This window comes from Cynoglossus semilaevis, chromosome 1, assembly GCF_000523025.1.
Source record: "Cynoglossus semilaevis isolate Cse_v1.0 chromosome 1, Cse_v1.0, whole genome shotgun sequence".
NCBI classification, from domain to species: Eukaryota; Metazoa; Chordata; class Actinopteri; order Pleuronectiformes; family Cynoglossidae; genus Cynoglossus; species Cynoglossus semilaevis.
The window spans coordinates 15,531,402-15,545,039 of NC_024307.1; the positions used below are offsets into that span (position 1 = coordinate 15,531,402).

A 13,638-nucleotide genomic window follows, 5' to 3' on the forward strand; every position below is an offset into this window, starting at 1 on the left:
TGGGTTATTACATTTTTTCTGTATTATTGTAGTCTCACCTCATTTATGGCAGGCACCAGTGGCTTGACATCAAATGTGACTGTGACTGCTTTCACCAGTGACTTGCTGTCAAGGATGTAGCTGCAGTGGATTTCAAGAAATATATATTTAAAAAAAAAATACGTTGAGAGACTAGGAAAGTTCTCTGTCTCTACTTAAATAGTTTAATTGACTCCTCCAGCAGCACTGAACCTGTGCACACACAGTCAACATGCTGCCGGGTTCGGGAGGTGAAAACCGGTCTTACCAGGAGATGTCTGGTTTGTGGAGGAGAAAGAGGGAGCGAATCATGCTCAGACAGGACGGACCTGAGAGAATCACCTTACCCACCAAAGAAGCACAGCAACGGCATATCAGAGACCTATAGATACTGAATTCAAACAAGGCCATATCAGGACATAGCCTTCACAACACAGGCAGCTTTCAGTTGTGCAGCTACTCACCAGTTTGCTATTTCGCCTTTACGTCCAAAATCGTTTGCACCGCCGACCACAATATCAGTTGTAACACCTGAGGGTAGACCGTAAAACAGACAAACAACATCATCGACATTTATTTTTTACCATGCTCTGCATGTTAATTAACAGAAAATGCTAAAATTATTTATTTACATGTTAACTTAGTTTTTTCATTATATTAGTTGCTTCTTTTCTCATACTTCTGGCAACAATGCATTGAAAAGAGATTAGTCGCATCAATCAAAGCAGGTTGTCAATCTGTTGATACAGTTTCGCCCACTAGCTTCACCAAACGTTATTTGGTAGCTAACATTTTAGCATTTTAGGAAGGACTATTTAAAAACTGTATCTGGTAGCCTTATGTGACTTAGCTTTAACGTGACATTCAGCTTAATTTTCAGTACTAGTTTAACGCTGCAGCCCCATATAACTCCAGCCTGGTACTGAACTCCTTAACACCCACGTCAACATCTACTAATGTTCCTGTGTGATTTAACTGTGAACCAGGGAGATACGGTGAACCTACTCAAACAAACGATGGAGTCCAGACTCTGGATTTCCCCGCAGATTCCACAGGAATCTCCCAGCACGGTGTGGCAGTGAGAACAGTGTAGAGTCAGTTGTTGATGATAAATTTTTCTGAGTCCCGTCTCTTTATCCATGCTTGTTGCACTGAATCGTTGTACTAACAGGCTTTCATCGAACTCCATGTTTTTGCAGCGCAGTGAAGTCAGCCGTGGATCCCGCTTCTAATTTTGAGTTTAGTGCCAGATTGTGGGATACGTTCACACAACCTGGTCTTACAAAACTAGAGCCAAAAAGAAGAAAAAAAACCCCACCAACTATCTCCCGTTTCTTTAAATCATATTATATACGCGCATTTGCCATACATTGTTTATAAAAAAATTCATATTTTTGTTCAGGACAAACGAAAGAGTCCTAATAAGCTTTTTTTTTTTTAGGTTTTTTACGAAACTAAAATCGCGTATAAAAAGGATCTGGCAACCTTGTTTAAGTCGCGGAAGAAGGACTTTTTCCCCTTAAAAAACGTAACTTTATTGGCACCGCCTGAACAAATATAGCGTCATTACATTTTACCTCTGTCGTTTTTGGACCGACAATATTCGCGTTCAATATTCAATTAATTAAAATAAACGATTGTTTTTTTGTTTTTGTTTTTTTACATCGGCTTGATCTTTTCAGGGTTCGACATCACCACCTACTGGACTGGAAGGACCTGGGCATTTAACGCCATGCCCAGAATACTATTATAGGAAATAAAATTTTGCAATTTATTGGAGTAACACGTGTTAATGATATAGATTATAGTATTAATATTATATCGACTGATTCTTGACGAGATAGAAGCAAAATTCAAAGAAAGTACCATTACTAATATTTGTAATATTAGAGAATTAAATAACTTCAATAATTAATGAACGAGAATAAAACAGTATAGTACTTAAATGTCTAAAATAATGACTAATAGTTAAACACGTTTATCGAAGTATAATTCTGATAAATAAAAAATGTTTAATGTTAATTAATGTTAATTAAAATGTCTGAATTTTAATCGACAGAAGCCACAAGATTTTCTCCCTATGAAGTAAAAAAGCTCTAAAAAGTCAAGTCAGACTGCCATCTACCTTTCATAATATTAATAAACCAACATGAACACAAGCACTGAGAGATTGTTTATTGGCAGCATTAGAAGAATTTACACAGAATAATTAAAAATTAAATCTGATGTTTAATTTGCAGTGTTATGACAGTTTGGATTTAACTTCAGGATTCTTCTTATAATGTTCATAGGCAAACTCTTCAGTGTGGGCGTAATCGTTGGTGACGCCGATGAAGTCGATCTCTAGTTGAAATGGACCGTCTGCATTATCTCCAAGTGTAAATCCGATGGTGTTAATCTGTCAACACAAATGGATGTGATTTAGCATTGAGAAGGGAGCTGAGTCAACATGGATGTGAACACAGAGTGTTGCTGTGTTTTTGTTGCATCTGATTATATTTTGACAAACTTCCTTTGCTCTACCTTGTCCAACCAGAGTGGATGCTGGTCATCTTGTACCCTCCCACGCTGTGCCAAGAAGAATTTTGAGAAAGGGATCTGTAAATACAAAACAAAACCAAACCAAAAACACCTTATCATCAGAAGCCACAACAAATGCTACTGACGGCAGTTTTTTTGTTAGAATTTTTATTCACATTTGCAAAGACTATACCTTAACATCCTGCCAGTATGGGCCTCCTCTGGTGAACATGAAATAATGGTACAGGTCATCTTTCTGGTGTGTGTAATAGTTTTCAGTAGCGATGTTGATCATCCATGGACGTCCATCACCACGTACTCTCAGGTGTAAGGAGTTGAAGCTGGTCCAATCATGGTGCTTCTTTCTGTCAAATGAATACTACAGCAAAGCAGAAGTTGTATTTAGTTACTTTAAATAATTCATCAAAAAAATATAGTTTTTACTTCTATTTAGATTGGAATGTCTGGGAATTATAAAACAGTGCCACCTCCCTGATTAGTTATCTGATCATTTCTGGGTAGATTTGTTCAAATTAGCCAAAGTATACCAACCTTTGGTTGTTTTGAGCGCACGGTGCAGTAACCACTGTAACGCGTCTCTCCGTCCCTTGGTGGAGTTGTGTTTAGGGTCCCGTGGAGAAAACATGTATTGTGTTTTCCAAGTGTCAACGAGATTTCACTTTGACCTCCAATCTCACGATCAGAGGAGACCGTCCACTCTTTCAGACTCTCTGGACCTCTGAACTCCCAAACCACCCTGTTCTGCTCCAGCATGTGCTCAATCAGCGGTCTTCCCTCAGGGCCTACGACAATGCGGTCATGAACCTCAGATTGCAGCAGTGTGAAGTGTTCTTTTAACACAGCCACAGCCTTCTTGAAGTCAAAATTCCTTAAATCCCAAGGCCTCTTGTATTCTCTGGGCTTTCCGGGCCGCCTGTATTCACTATGTAATGCACATCTTCTGGGAATAGAGGTGATGGGAGAGATGGAAGGATGGAGAAGGGGCAGCAGCTGCTGCTGCTGCAGGTGAATGGAGCTCAGCAGTCTTGCTAAAGGAAGACGTGTCATCTTTGTCAGGGACATTTTAGTGTGGATTTGGAAGATTCACTGCTGCAGAAAAAAAACACACAGAAAGGTGGAGTATAATGATAATACATGATAATACATTGTAAAGGTTTTTTTTACACACAGAAAAGTGGAGTTACATACATGGGCAAGAGTTTGATAATACATTGTAAAGGTTTTTTTTATTATTCACATATATACCACAAGTCAGTGCTGTATATTATCAATAAAACGCAAGTATTACTGACTAGTAATACTTCATTATTTTAGCTATTTTTTAGCCAATGTAGTTTTATATCTCAAATTTACAATATAAATTAATAATTTTGATTTAATATTACCTAAAGTGGTGATACAGTGGAGGACAGTTTAAGGCTATAACGTCACACCTAATGTGCGCACTTATTCACTACAGCTTTATTTGTGTAAAGGTAAATATTTCTGATACAGTGCTGTAAACAGTATTTAGATTACACCACAAACGTCTTGCGTGAATGCAAAGTGCTAATGAACGCTGTCTACTTACGCTGGTCATGCAGTATTGAGCTGCAATATCTTCGCGGACACCGTCACTGCGGACCGACACATTTACGACGCCTTTGTTAACAACTCAATAACTTTATACTCGCTCATAAGTCCATTGTTGCCGAAACCATGATTTTAATTATCTTCACCAAACGTTCGAAAGCACTGGAATATTCACATTTAACAGACAGCAGTCAGCCACACATTGGAAGGTCAACCCGTTGTGAAGTCAGGAACCCCTGTTTTGGTGCACCAGCGTTTTCTTTCCTGACTAATGCAGTCTCTGTAGACAGAAGGTTCCGCCATAAAGGCGCGATTTAGCGACATCTAGCAGTAAAGCATTACATTGGAATTGGAAGGTTTATTTCGAATGTGGTTGGAGAACTTGCAGTAGTAATACATGTTAAATCAGTAGGTAAGTAGCGGCTTTAGCAATACTTGTAGTACCACTACAGGTAAACACTCCTATTACCAAGGCCAAGTTTTTATTATTAGTCGAACAGTATTTGTGTGGGTTTTGTTTTAAAAAAAAAAACATTGTTAAAGACGGGTATTATGGGCACAGTTCTGTATATGTTAAAGCTTCATAAATCAACATTTTCAAGCTAATCAAGTGACCACTTTCTGGATAAGAATGAATGAAAACGAAACAAGCGAACGTTACAATTATGTGACTTTCATCTGTACAATTGCGCCTAGTGGATCAAAGGGCATCTACAGCACTGTGTTAATTTCTCTCAGCGTTCAGGTCAAATTGCAAAGTTTTGTTAAAACATTTTCACCTTTCTCATCCTTTTTTTCAGTCAAAAGCCTATGAGCCGCGCATGCTCAGGGCGCCACAGAAAAAAAACAGAGCGAGAAAACAAGCTAACGTAGCAAGCGGCTAATTCAAGCTGCATCAGTGAGACGACACAGAGGAGGCTAACAACTTAGCCACGCAGCTAAACATGGTGAATGTAAAGAAACGGAAAGGACGAGTCGTTATCGACTCGGACTCTGAAGACAGTGCTAGCGATGATAACTTAGACCAGGTAGGTGTTTGCGTTTTTTTCGTAAATGATCCTTCAAAGAGTCCTGAGTTTGAGGTGAAGCAAATGTATGCTAATGCTACCTGTCTGCGTTGTGTTTAGTCTCGTTAATCAAAGAGGCCTGGACTAAATGTGACAATTCTGCCCTCTTGTAGTAACTGAGGCATTTTGTAATAGTGTAACTATTCGAAATTTCTGTACTATTTGTGTACAGAAAATATCGCTGAGTTATATGTGTGAAGTTGCTAAATAAAACAGCGTGTTAGCCTGAAAGGGCTATTAGTGTGCTAATGCTAAGGTTACAGAGATGTACTCAACGCTAGAACAATGTTGCACGAAGATGTTGCTTTAATTAGGTTCAATTCCTAAAATTGCGGTGGTAAAATGTGGATTCAGATCGTTTAAATTTGTGAGACCTTCGTTGGGATGGTCTATGTTTACACATAAGAGAAGCTGCAGTGAAGCTGCACTTGATTTAGCCCGAAGAACCCTATCTCCTGAATGACGTCAGTGAGCCAGGCTGCTATATCGGTGTTGTTGTCAAACAAGCTTTGGAGGGTATGACTGAAGGGAAGAGCGCTACAGTCCCTGGCATGTCAGGAACTGCACAACACAACAGCAATCGTCCTGTAAACTTCAGTCTTCATTATTAGTTGCCTCTGCTCTGACAACGGCAAGACTGCAAGCACTGAAGAATAGCCATGCAACAGCAGAGTTTTGCAGAGCAGTGAAAAGATCAACGGAGTCTGAGGCCTTGAGAAATCATAACTGCTTAACAGCAGATGCATTGTAGGTTTCAATGTCGTGTGTTCTGTTTAAACCAAATTTCTGAGTAATCACCCACATGGTCCAGCCTGGAAGGGTAAAATTCTAGACTCAAACATTGGTTGGTTTTGAATCCGTAGGAGGAAACACTTCTCAGTGAGGTTCTCACAAGTTCACTTCCTAGAGGTTTTGGAATGGTTTCAAGTCATCTTAGAATTGATTTGTTTCTGCTAAGACTGCAGTTTTCTTCATTATTATCATTAAACTGGTTAAAGCATCCAATATAACGTCTTCTGCTTTTGTTGCCGCTAAGGAAAAATTGTTGTCACAAAAAAAATAAAAGGAAGACATTTTTTTAAAATGTCATCAAATGTGACCACACACTTTCCAGGAGCTTTTGTCGCTGGCGAAGAGGAAGAGGGTCGATTCAGGTGAGCAGGAGGAGCCGGTGAGCAAACCTGCTGCATCTACTGACTCTGAAACATCAGACAGCGATGATGAGGTATGGATGTTTTGAATGTGATGTTTTGTAAGTTAAATATTGATTTAATTTAACACTCTTTTGATTTTTTTTTTGTTGTTGTTTGTTTGTTTTGTTTTTTGCCATTGCACACTTCTTCTTTCAGTGGACTGTGGGTGGCACCAAAGTTAAAAAGAAGGTGAAACCAGGGAAAGGCTCAGAGAAGAAGAACACCACGAAGAAGAAAGTTAATAAAACAGCGTCAGGCAGCTCTGATGGAGACAGCTCAGCCGAGAGCTCAGCACCCGAGGAAGGTACGTGGATGATTTCTGAGGCTCCTGACATTGTAAGTGGGCAGACTTAAGGTGTAAATTGTGTTATAACATATACTTGAAATTGCTAGACAGACTCAATAAGTGTGTGGAGATCTATCATGATCTGAGATTCAGATTAGATCAATTAGAGATGACATAATAAAAGAGACACAATAATGTCTGCAAAACCGGAATGTTTCCGGGTAATTTTCAGCTGTATGTCCAATTCAGTTTCATTCACATACTCTTACTTGTACAAAAAATATGCGACGACCCACCAACCGAATATTCTGTAATGGCTTTTTACCAGAACCAGCTGCTCACTGGTCAGACAATGTTGTATATTCCTGCTTCCATTCTTGGTCTCATTGTCATCATAAGCAGTTTTTATTAAGTAGGTCAACAATGTCAGCGGTTTGGAGGAATTTCGGGAAATAGACAGGATAAGATTTACTGTAAGAGTTGCTCTGTTACGATATAAGCAGTAATAAAACACCTGACGACGTGCCATAGCACTGAACACATCACAGAACACACTACTGCTGACACTTCCTTATTTCTTTCTCCACTTTGAATATGAAGTGATGTCACCTGGTTGACTCCTATTCATGTCAATATGTTCTTCTTTCTCAGGGGAGGTCTCCGACTCGGAGAGCAACAGTTCGTCCTCCAGCTCGGACTCGGACTCCTCCGAGGACGAAGTGTTCAAAGATGGCTACGATGACGACTTGATGGGAGACGCTGAGGACAGGGCTCGTCTGGAGCAGATGACAGAGAAGGAGAGGGAGCAGGAGCTGTTCAACAGAATTGAGAAAAGAGAGGTGTTAAAGAGACGGTGAGAAGAGATGAAAAAATGATGACGTTCCCTCACGATGCTGTTGTTAAGGTTATGGTGCACCCACCCTAAACTTTTGATTTGTTGACAGGTTTGAAATCAAGAAGAAACTGAAAACGGCAAAGAAGAAGGAGAAAGAGGAGAAAAAGAAGAAGCAAGAGGAAGAGCAAGAAAAACGGAAACAATCTCAGGTTCAAGACACACAAGCGGTGAGTCCTGGACCAGGAGGAGACGCTGGACATGTTCAATTCTCTGTTGATGTGCTTGGATGTGACTATATTTCCCGTGACCTTTCCTGCAGGTCACATCACACAACAAAGAGAGACGATCCAAACGTGATGAAAAACTTGACAAAAAGTCTCAGGCCATGGAAGAACTCAAAGCTGAGCGTGAGAAGAAGAAGAACAAAACAGGTGTGTGTGCATTTGTCGCCTCGTCATTGTTGTGTGTGTGTGTGTGTTGTTGTTATTCAGAATCTAATTCCTGACTCTTCTTCTCTCCGTGGATCAGCTGAGCTACTGGCCAAACGTCTGCCTCTGAAAACCAGTGAAGTTTACTCGGACGACGAGGAGGAAGAGGAGGAAGACGACGACAAGTCGTCGGTCAAAAGTGATCGGAGTTCGCGGTCGTCATCGTACGATGAAGACGAGTGAGTGTGATTGTTGTTGTAGAAATACATTGGTTACATATTTACCTCTTTCCTGTGCTGAACTTTGTAACTTTCGTGCCCACAGAAAAGAGGAGACTCCACCAAAGTCACAACCAGTTTCATTACCAGAGGAACTGAACAGGGTCCGTCTGTCCAGAAACAAGTTGGAGCGCTGGTGTCACATGCCCTTCTTTGCAAAGACCGTAACTGGCTGCTTTGTGAGGATAGGGATCGGGAACAGCAGTAGTAAACCAGTTTACAGGGTGAGCTTGACTTTTTGGTGAATTTGTTTGGAGGGAGAAACAAAGAAGAAGAAGAATTGTTGAATCCAGACTCCTGTGTTCACAGGTTGCTGAAATTATGGACGTGGTGGAGACAGCCAAAGTTTACCAACTCGGGTCAACACGAACAAACAAGGGATTACAATTAAGGTAACTATAAAGAAGGAAGTTTGTCTCACCTGGCAACGACTGTTAGGTTAAAACATAACAAATAAGGCACATCAGGCCAACAGGCACAACTATGTCGTCTGTCTGATCCAAAGATCATTCACTGTCAAAGTCTTACTCTACATTTAGATGCAGTAAATATCAAAAGATTCAGGAGTTTGAATCCTTACTTACATTTGAAAGACAAAGTTCTTTTTCCAGGTTTGGTTCAGTCATCAACACAGTCTGACTGCACTGCTTGATTGCTGCTTGTGATTACAATCTAAATTGTTGGCCAAGGACAAAGAACAGCAATTTAATAAACTTAAAGCCTGTGGGCCAAAAGCAGGCCACTTTATTATTTTATGTGGCCCATCATAGCATAGGTTAAAACACGGGTGAATTTGATGAAAAAATGCTTAATTTATGACAGATTTAAAGTTTCATAAATGTGAGTTAAACATGGACATCAAAGAATAATCTGTTTTAATTAATATTTTAATCCACTGCCATCCCTAGTTGCAGAATAGTTTGAAAGGAAACAACGATAAAAGACACTAAACACAACACTGTCACTATCTTTCTTTGCTGTAGCCATGGTTACATGTGGCTGCTTCACCCCTTTTAAGAAGCACCATCAAAATAAGCAACACTGATAGTGGAGATCTATCCTGCTGTCTCTCAATTTGCTATTGTTGTTGTTTCTTCCTCAGGCATGGGGGCGACACACGGGTATTCAGGCTGGAATTTGTATCGAATCAGGAATTTACAGAAAGCGAGTTCATGAAGTGGAAAGAAGCCGTAAGTTCACATGGAAGTGAAAGGTTGAATTGACCAAGTATGAGCATAAAGTGATGTGGCAGGGAGCTGGCTGTGTCTGTCTGCTCAGCCTGTCGGCCTCTCCTCCACAGATGATGGTTGCAGGGATGCAAGTCCCGACTTTGGATGAAGTCACAAAAAAAGAACTGTCCATCAAAGAAGCTCTGAACTACAAGTTTAATGACAAAGACATAGAAGACGTGAGTCCCTGAGTTCCTGCAGATCTCTCCTCTCATTTTCATCATCCACAGAAAATCGCCAACATATCTCTTTGCTGTCTCTCTGCAGATCGTTAAAGAAAAGGACCGGTTCAGAAAAGCACCACCAAATTATGCCATGAAAAAGACGCAGCTCCTCAAAGATAAGGTGACTGAAACCATAGACCAACAGAGCAGCCAACAACAGTAGCATGTTATCATGTCTTCATGTTTCACAATCTTGCCACTCTTGTTTGTTCTCTTTTGAATAAAGGCGATGGCGGAAGAGAACGGAGACGGCGATCGAGTGAAAGTGATCCAGGATGAGCTGAACGAGCTGGAGGAACGAGCGGAGGCACTGGACAGACAGAGGACCAAGAACATCTCTGCCATCAGGTACATGAGCGATGCATTTATACTTTTACCTTTTAATGTTAAAACTCAAATTTAAATTTTAAAGACGAAAACTAAAATGGAAGTTATTTGGGGCTTAAGGATTTTGTCATGTGAACTGGAGAAACACGAGGATGAGAGTCAATGAGAGCTGTGTGTGTTTTCTGTTCTTCTTGAAAAATTAAAAAATTACCCATCACACTTAAGGCGACTAAACCAATTTAATCTAGTTGATTGAAATAATTTTGTTTCGTCTCCAACTAAACTAAAAACAAACAAAATTGTAATTAAAACTAAAAATGTAGTCATGTGTCTAAATCAATGAAATGATTAATATTTAAATCAAGAATTTTAATTCCATGTATCTTTTAACATTTCTATTTAGTGTAATATATACAAACTTAACTCTGTTTTTTTAACTGCAGCTACATTAACCAGAGAAACAGAAGCTGGAATATTGTTGAGTCAGAGAAAGCTCTTGTGGTGAGTGCTGGTATTTTTTTCCTCCTATAAATCTATGATTATCTGTGATGTTTTTGCCATTTGTAAAACACATGTGTTGTGTTAATAAAGTGGTATTAAAATATCTGTTCCATTCTGTAAAATCTAAATGCACGTTTAATACAAAAAGACTTTATGTAAATTATTTTACTGTGATATTTAAACATTAATCTCATGTCTAGTAACATATATTAATATGGCTTTACTGCTTTAATATGTCACTACATGATCATTAGCTGGACAGATTTTTCCATGTGCTGTACAATGGTTTATCAGGTTTATTTTGTTATTACAAGTCATAAAAGAGAAAAGATTTTAATATTTTTTGTTGTTGACTAGGCTGAAGGACAAAACACCAAAAACCAGCAGATGGACCCCTTCACGAGGAGACAGTGTAAACCCACCATGGTGACAAATGTAAGATTCATCAATTCAAACATTGTACGTGTGTACAAATCCTGGTTTGTTCGTCTGGATCTGATGTCACGCTCCTGTTTGTCCTGTAGGCCCGAGACCCTTCTGTCCACGCAGCTATTCTCGCTCATCTCAACCAGAAATACGGCTCTGGGTCAGGAGCAGCAGATCCTGCCAGTGCAGAGAAGAACAAATTGGTAAATAAAAAAAAAATTTGTTATGAAAAAGTCAGTTTGAAAATAAATAATAAACAAAGTATGTTTTGTTTTTTTCTTAAAAAAAGCTTCCTGCCTTTTAGAGTAACTCTCCCCATCCTAAACTAAAACAATGGCTTTCATTCCTCTTCTCTTCCATGTCTTAGGGACAACCACCACAGAAAGACAAAGACGTCCCCAAGCCAACCACTGACCTCTCAGAAGACTTGTTTAAAGTCCACGACTTTGACGTCAAGATCGACCTACAGGTTCCTAATGCTGGTGAGATGATGTTTCACATTGACTCATTCACAGGATTAGAAATGAGCAGATCAGTGGAAGAGCTGAGGTGGAGCAGGTTGAGGATAAGGTTGGAAAGGAACATGTGCTGAGGAGAGACAGTGGAGGGGATGTATAAGGGGTGTGTGAGATGATGTAGCCAGGCAAGAAGAATTAGAGGAAGAAGTCAGAGAAGAAACATGGATGTAGTGATGGAGAACATGAAGAAAACTGGTGTAAGACATAGCCCAACACTCTTATGTAAGTCACACACAATGCCCATTTTTCACTTATTGTGCTCAACATCCCTGCAGCTTTGTATATTACCTGTTACTGTGACAATTTTGGCCTGTTTGATACAAACACATAATCGGGAAAAGTTTGTTGACCGATTTTACCCATAATGTGAGTTCAAGTGGGTTTGGCTTGGATACAGACATACAAGAGATTAATGTGTTCAGTTGACTTCGGTTGGTTTGATAAATCCTGTAGTGTTTGAGCCCCAATCCCTCAGTGGTCCTACAAAAACCTGCTGAAATCGGTCTGTTGGTATTTCAAAATATGTAAAGACTGTGAAAGTTGTATGCGGGCTCCTCTGCCTAGGTACTGGGGAAACAATATACAATGATTAGAAATATAACAGCTACGTTTTTGTTTTTTTAACCTATGATTGTTGCAACCCTACTGTGCTGCTCATGTCACATACAATATATAAATTCTCGTGTGTTCATCTCTCTGCAGAGGCAAAGTCCCTGTCAGTGAGCTCTAATGCACTGCCGGTGAAGGACGGCGCCCCCCGCAGGTCACTCAACCTGGAAGACTACAAGAAAAGAAGGGGCTTGATCTAATGTGGCCAGTTCATCCAGAAACCACTTTGCATGTGTAACTGGTTGAATGACTGAGTAAGAATGAAAGTGTGAGTGTGTGTGTGTGTGTGTATAAGAAAGAGTGAGAGGGTTAGACTTGAGTGTGTGTCTAAGTATGTGTGTGTGTGTGTGTGTGTGTAAGAAAGTGAGAGAGTTAGACTTGTGTGTGTGTGTGTGTGTGTGTGTGTGTAAGAAAGTGAGAGCGTTAGACTTGTGTGTGTGTGTAAGAAAGAGTGAGAGAGTTAGACTTGAGTCTGTGTAAGAATCCAACAGAATGTCTATCAGAGGAACTTAATGAAATAAGGCAAATGTTTTTTCAAAGGATCTCTCAGATGACAGTTTTGTGTTCAGTTATTTTTCTGTTATCACACAGAAAGCTTACATGAGGTTATGTGTGTGTGTTTTTTTTAATGTATTTAAGTCCGTCTCCTCCCTTCCCCCCCTCTCTGTCTCTCTTCTACCAAGAGGTGACATTTGTGGATAACGACTTTGAACAAAGAGGACACTATTTTAGACGATTTAGATTGTTAAGACATTTGACATGACAGGACTGGACATTTATTGAATTAATTAGTCTAATAAAATGTCCTACTTTTCCCTTCATTTTAATAAAACTTGTGATCATCTGCCCCCTGGAGTCTATCCTTAGTTTGAACCTATCTTCATACTTTTGCAGAGCGCAGATGATCACAATCACATTCACATGACAGCGCAGTTCACCTGGATATGTCCAACTTTTTAAGTCTCGGAAACAATCCATTTTATGAAGAACCCTTTTCTATGACTGTCCTTGGTTATAAAAGTGATTCTTCATTTCTTTTCTCTCTTGGTTGGTTGCTCACAGGGAAAACACCTGGCTCATCATACCAAGAGCAGATTGTACGTGTTATTCAATTGTGTCCATAGTCACTTTCTGTATTGATGTGGCATGCCATGTAAATATGCATTTTGAAGTGAGTGCAGAAAAAATAAAGAGGCACTGTTTTAATAACCTGTGTCATTATAATTCACAAAAAAAAACAAAAAAAAACACAGAATGTTTGAGTCAGAGTTGCAATTGGTTATTTTATAGAATGGACTTAAGCAGAAATTAAATACACTAATCTCCAGTGTATAATATTTGGTAATGTAATTACAAGGCCCCACAATCATCCAGGACTTTGGTTATTAAGTTTCTATTAATTTCTATTCTAAATGCATTCTTTAATGTTTTTGCTCAATTGATAATGTGAGCACACTGTTTGTGTATCATTTATGCCAAAACAATGAAATGAGCACACTGTGTATCATTTATGCCAAAACAATGAACAATTTAAATATAGTTGAAACAAAAAGTACACCCTACACCTTTATACTTGATTTTAGTTA

General features: G+C 39.4%; 3 protein-coding genes across 4 annotated transcripts in view; 1 reads left to right on the top strand and 2 right to left on the bottom strand.

The window, feature by feature from the left end:
- oip5 (opa interacting protein 5) overlaps positions 1–1,456 on the bottom strand; it is a 2,942-nt gene extending 1,486 nt beyond the window's left edge. Inside the window, exons 1-4 of the mRNA XM_008313401.3 lie at positions 1,024–1,456; positions 483–549; positions 287–409; positions 39–120 (exon numbers count right to left, since the gene is read on the bottom strand). Of these exons, the coding sequence (XP_008311623.1) occupies positions 39–120; positions 287–409; positions 483–549; positions 1,024–1,207 (456 nt within the window). The 5' untranslated portion in view covers positions 1,208–1,456. The remainder of the gene's footprint in view (positions 1–38; positions 121–286; positions 410–482; positions 550–1,023) is intronic.
- Positions 1,457–2,178: 722 nt separating this feature from the next.
- On the bottom strand, positions 2,179–4,397 carry ndufaf1 (NADH:ubiquinone oxidoreductase complex assembly factor 1). Of its 2 annotated transcripts, none has more exons than XM_008313412.3 (5): positions 4,130–4,397; positions 3,091–3,648; positions 2,732–2,917; positions 2,542–2,616; positions 2,179–2,416 (listed from the first exon to the last, which is right to left on the bottom strand). In XM_008313412.3, exons 2-5 carry the CDS (start codon positions 3,619–3,621, stop codon positions 2,261–2,263), a joined length of 948 nt encoding a protein of 315 aa, XP_008311634.1. In that variant the 5' UTR covers positions 3,622–3,648; positions 4,130–4,397; the 3' UTR covers positions 2,179–2,260. The 2 variants fall into 2 exon arrangements, with proteins under 2 accessions (XP_008311634.1, XP_008311642.1); XM_008313420.3 differs by having other exon boundaries at positions 3,091–3,645; positions 4,130–4,372.
- A 32-nt stretch (positions 4,398–4,429) lies between these two features.
- rtf1 (RTF1 homolog, Paf1/RNA polymerase II complex component) lies at positions 4,430–13,261 on the top strand. Its single transcript, XM_008313429.3, has 19 exons — positions 4,430–4,543; positions 4,932–5,159; positions 6,313–6,423; positions 6,548–6,695; positions 7,329–7,530; positions 7,622–7,739; positions 7,832–7,943; positions 8,041–8,179; positions 8,265–8,442; positions 8,528–8,610; positions 9,321–9,408; positions 9,519–9,626; positions 9,715–9,792; positions 9,898–10,019; positions 10,442–10,499; positions 10,857–10,934; positions 11,024–11,128; positions 11,293–11,407; positions 12,146–13,261. The coding sequence occupies exons 2-19, from the start codon at positions 5,076–5,078 to the stop codon at positions 12,250–12,252; spliced, it is 2,034 nt and encodes a 677-aa protein (XP_008311651.1). The 5' UTR covers positions 4,430–4,543; positions 4,932–5,075; the 3' UTR covers positions 12,253–13,261.
- The last annotated feature ends 377 nt before the right edge of the window (positions 13,262–13,638 follow it).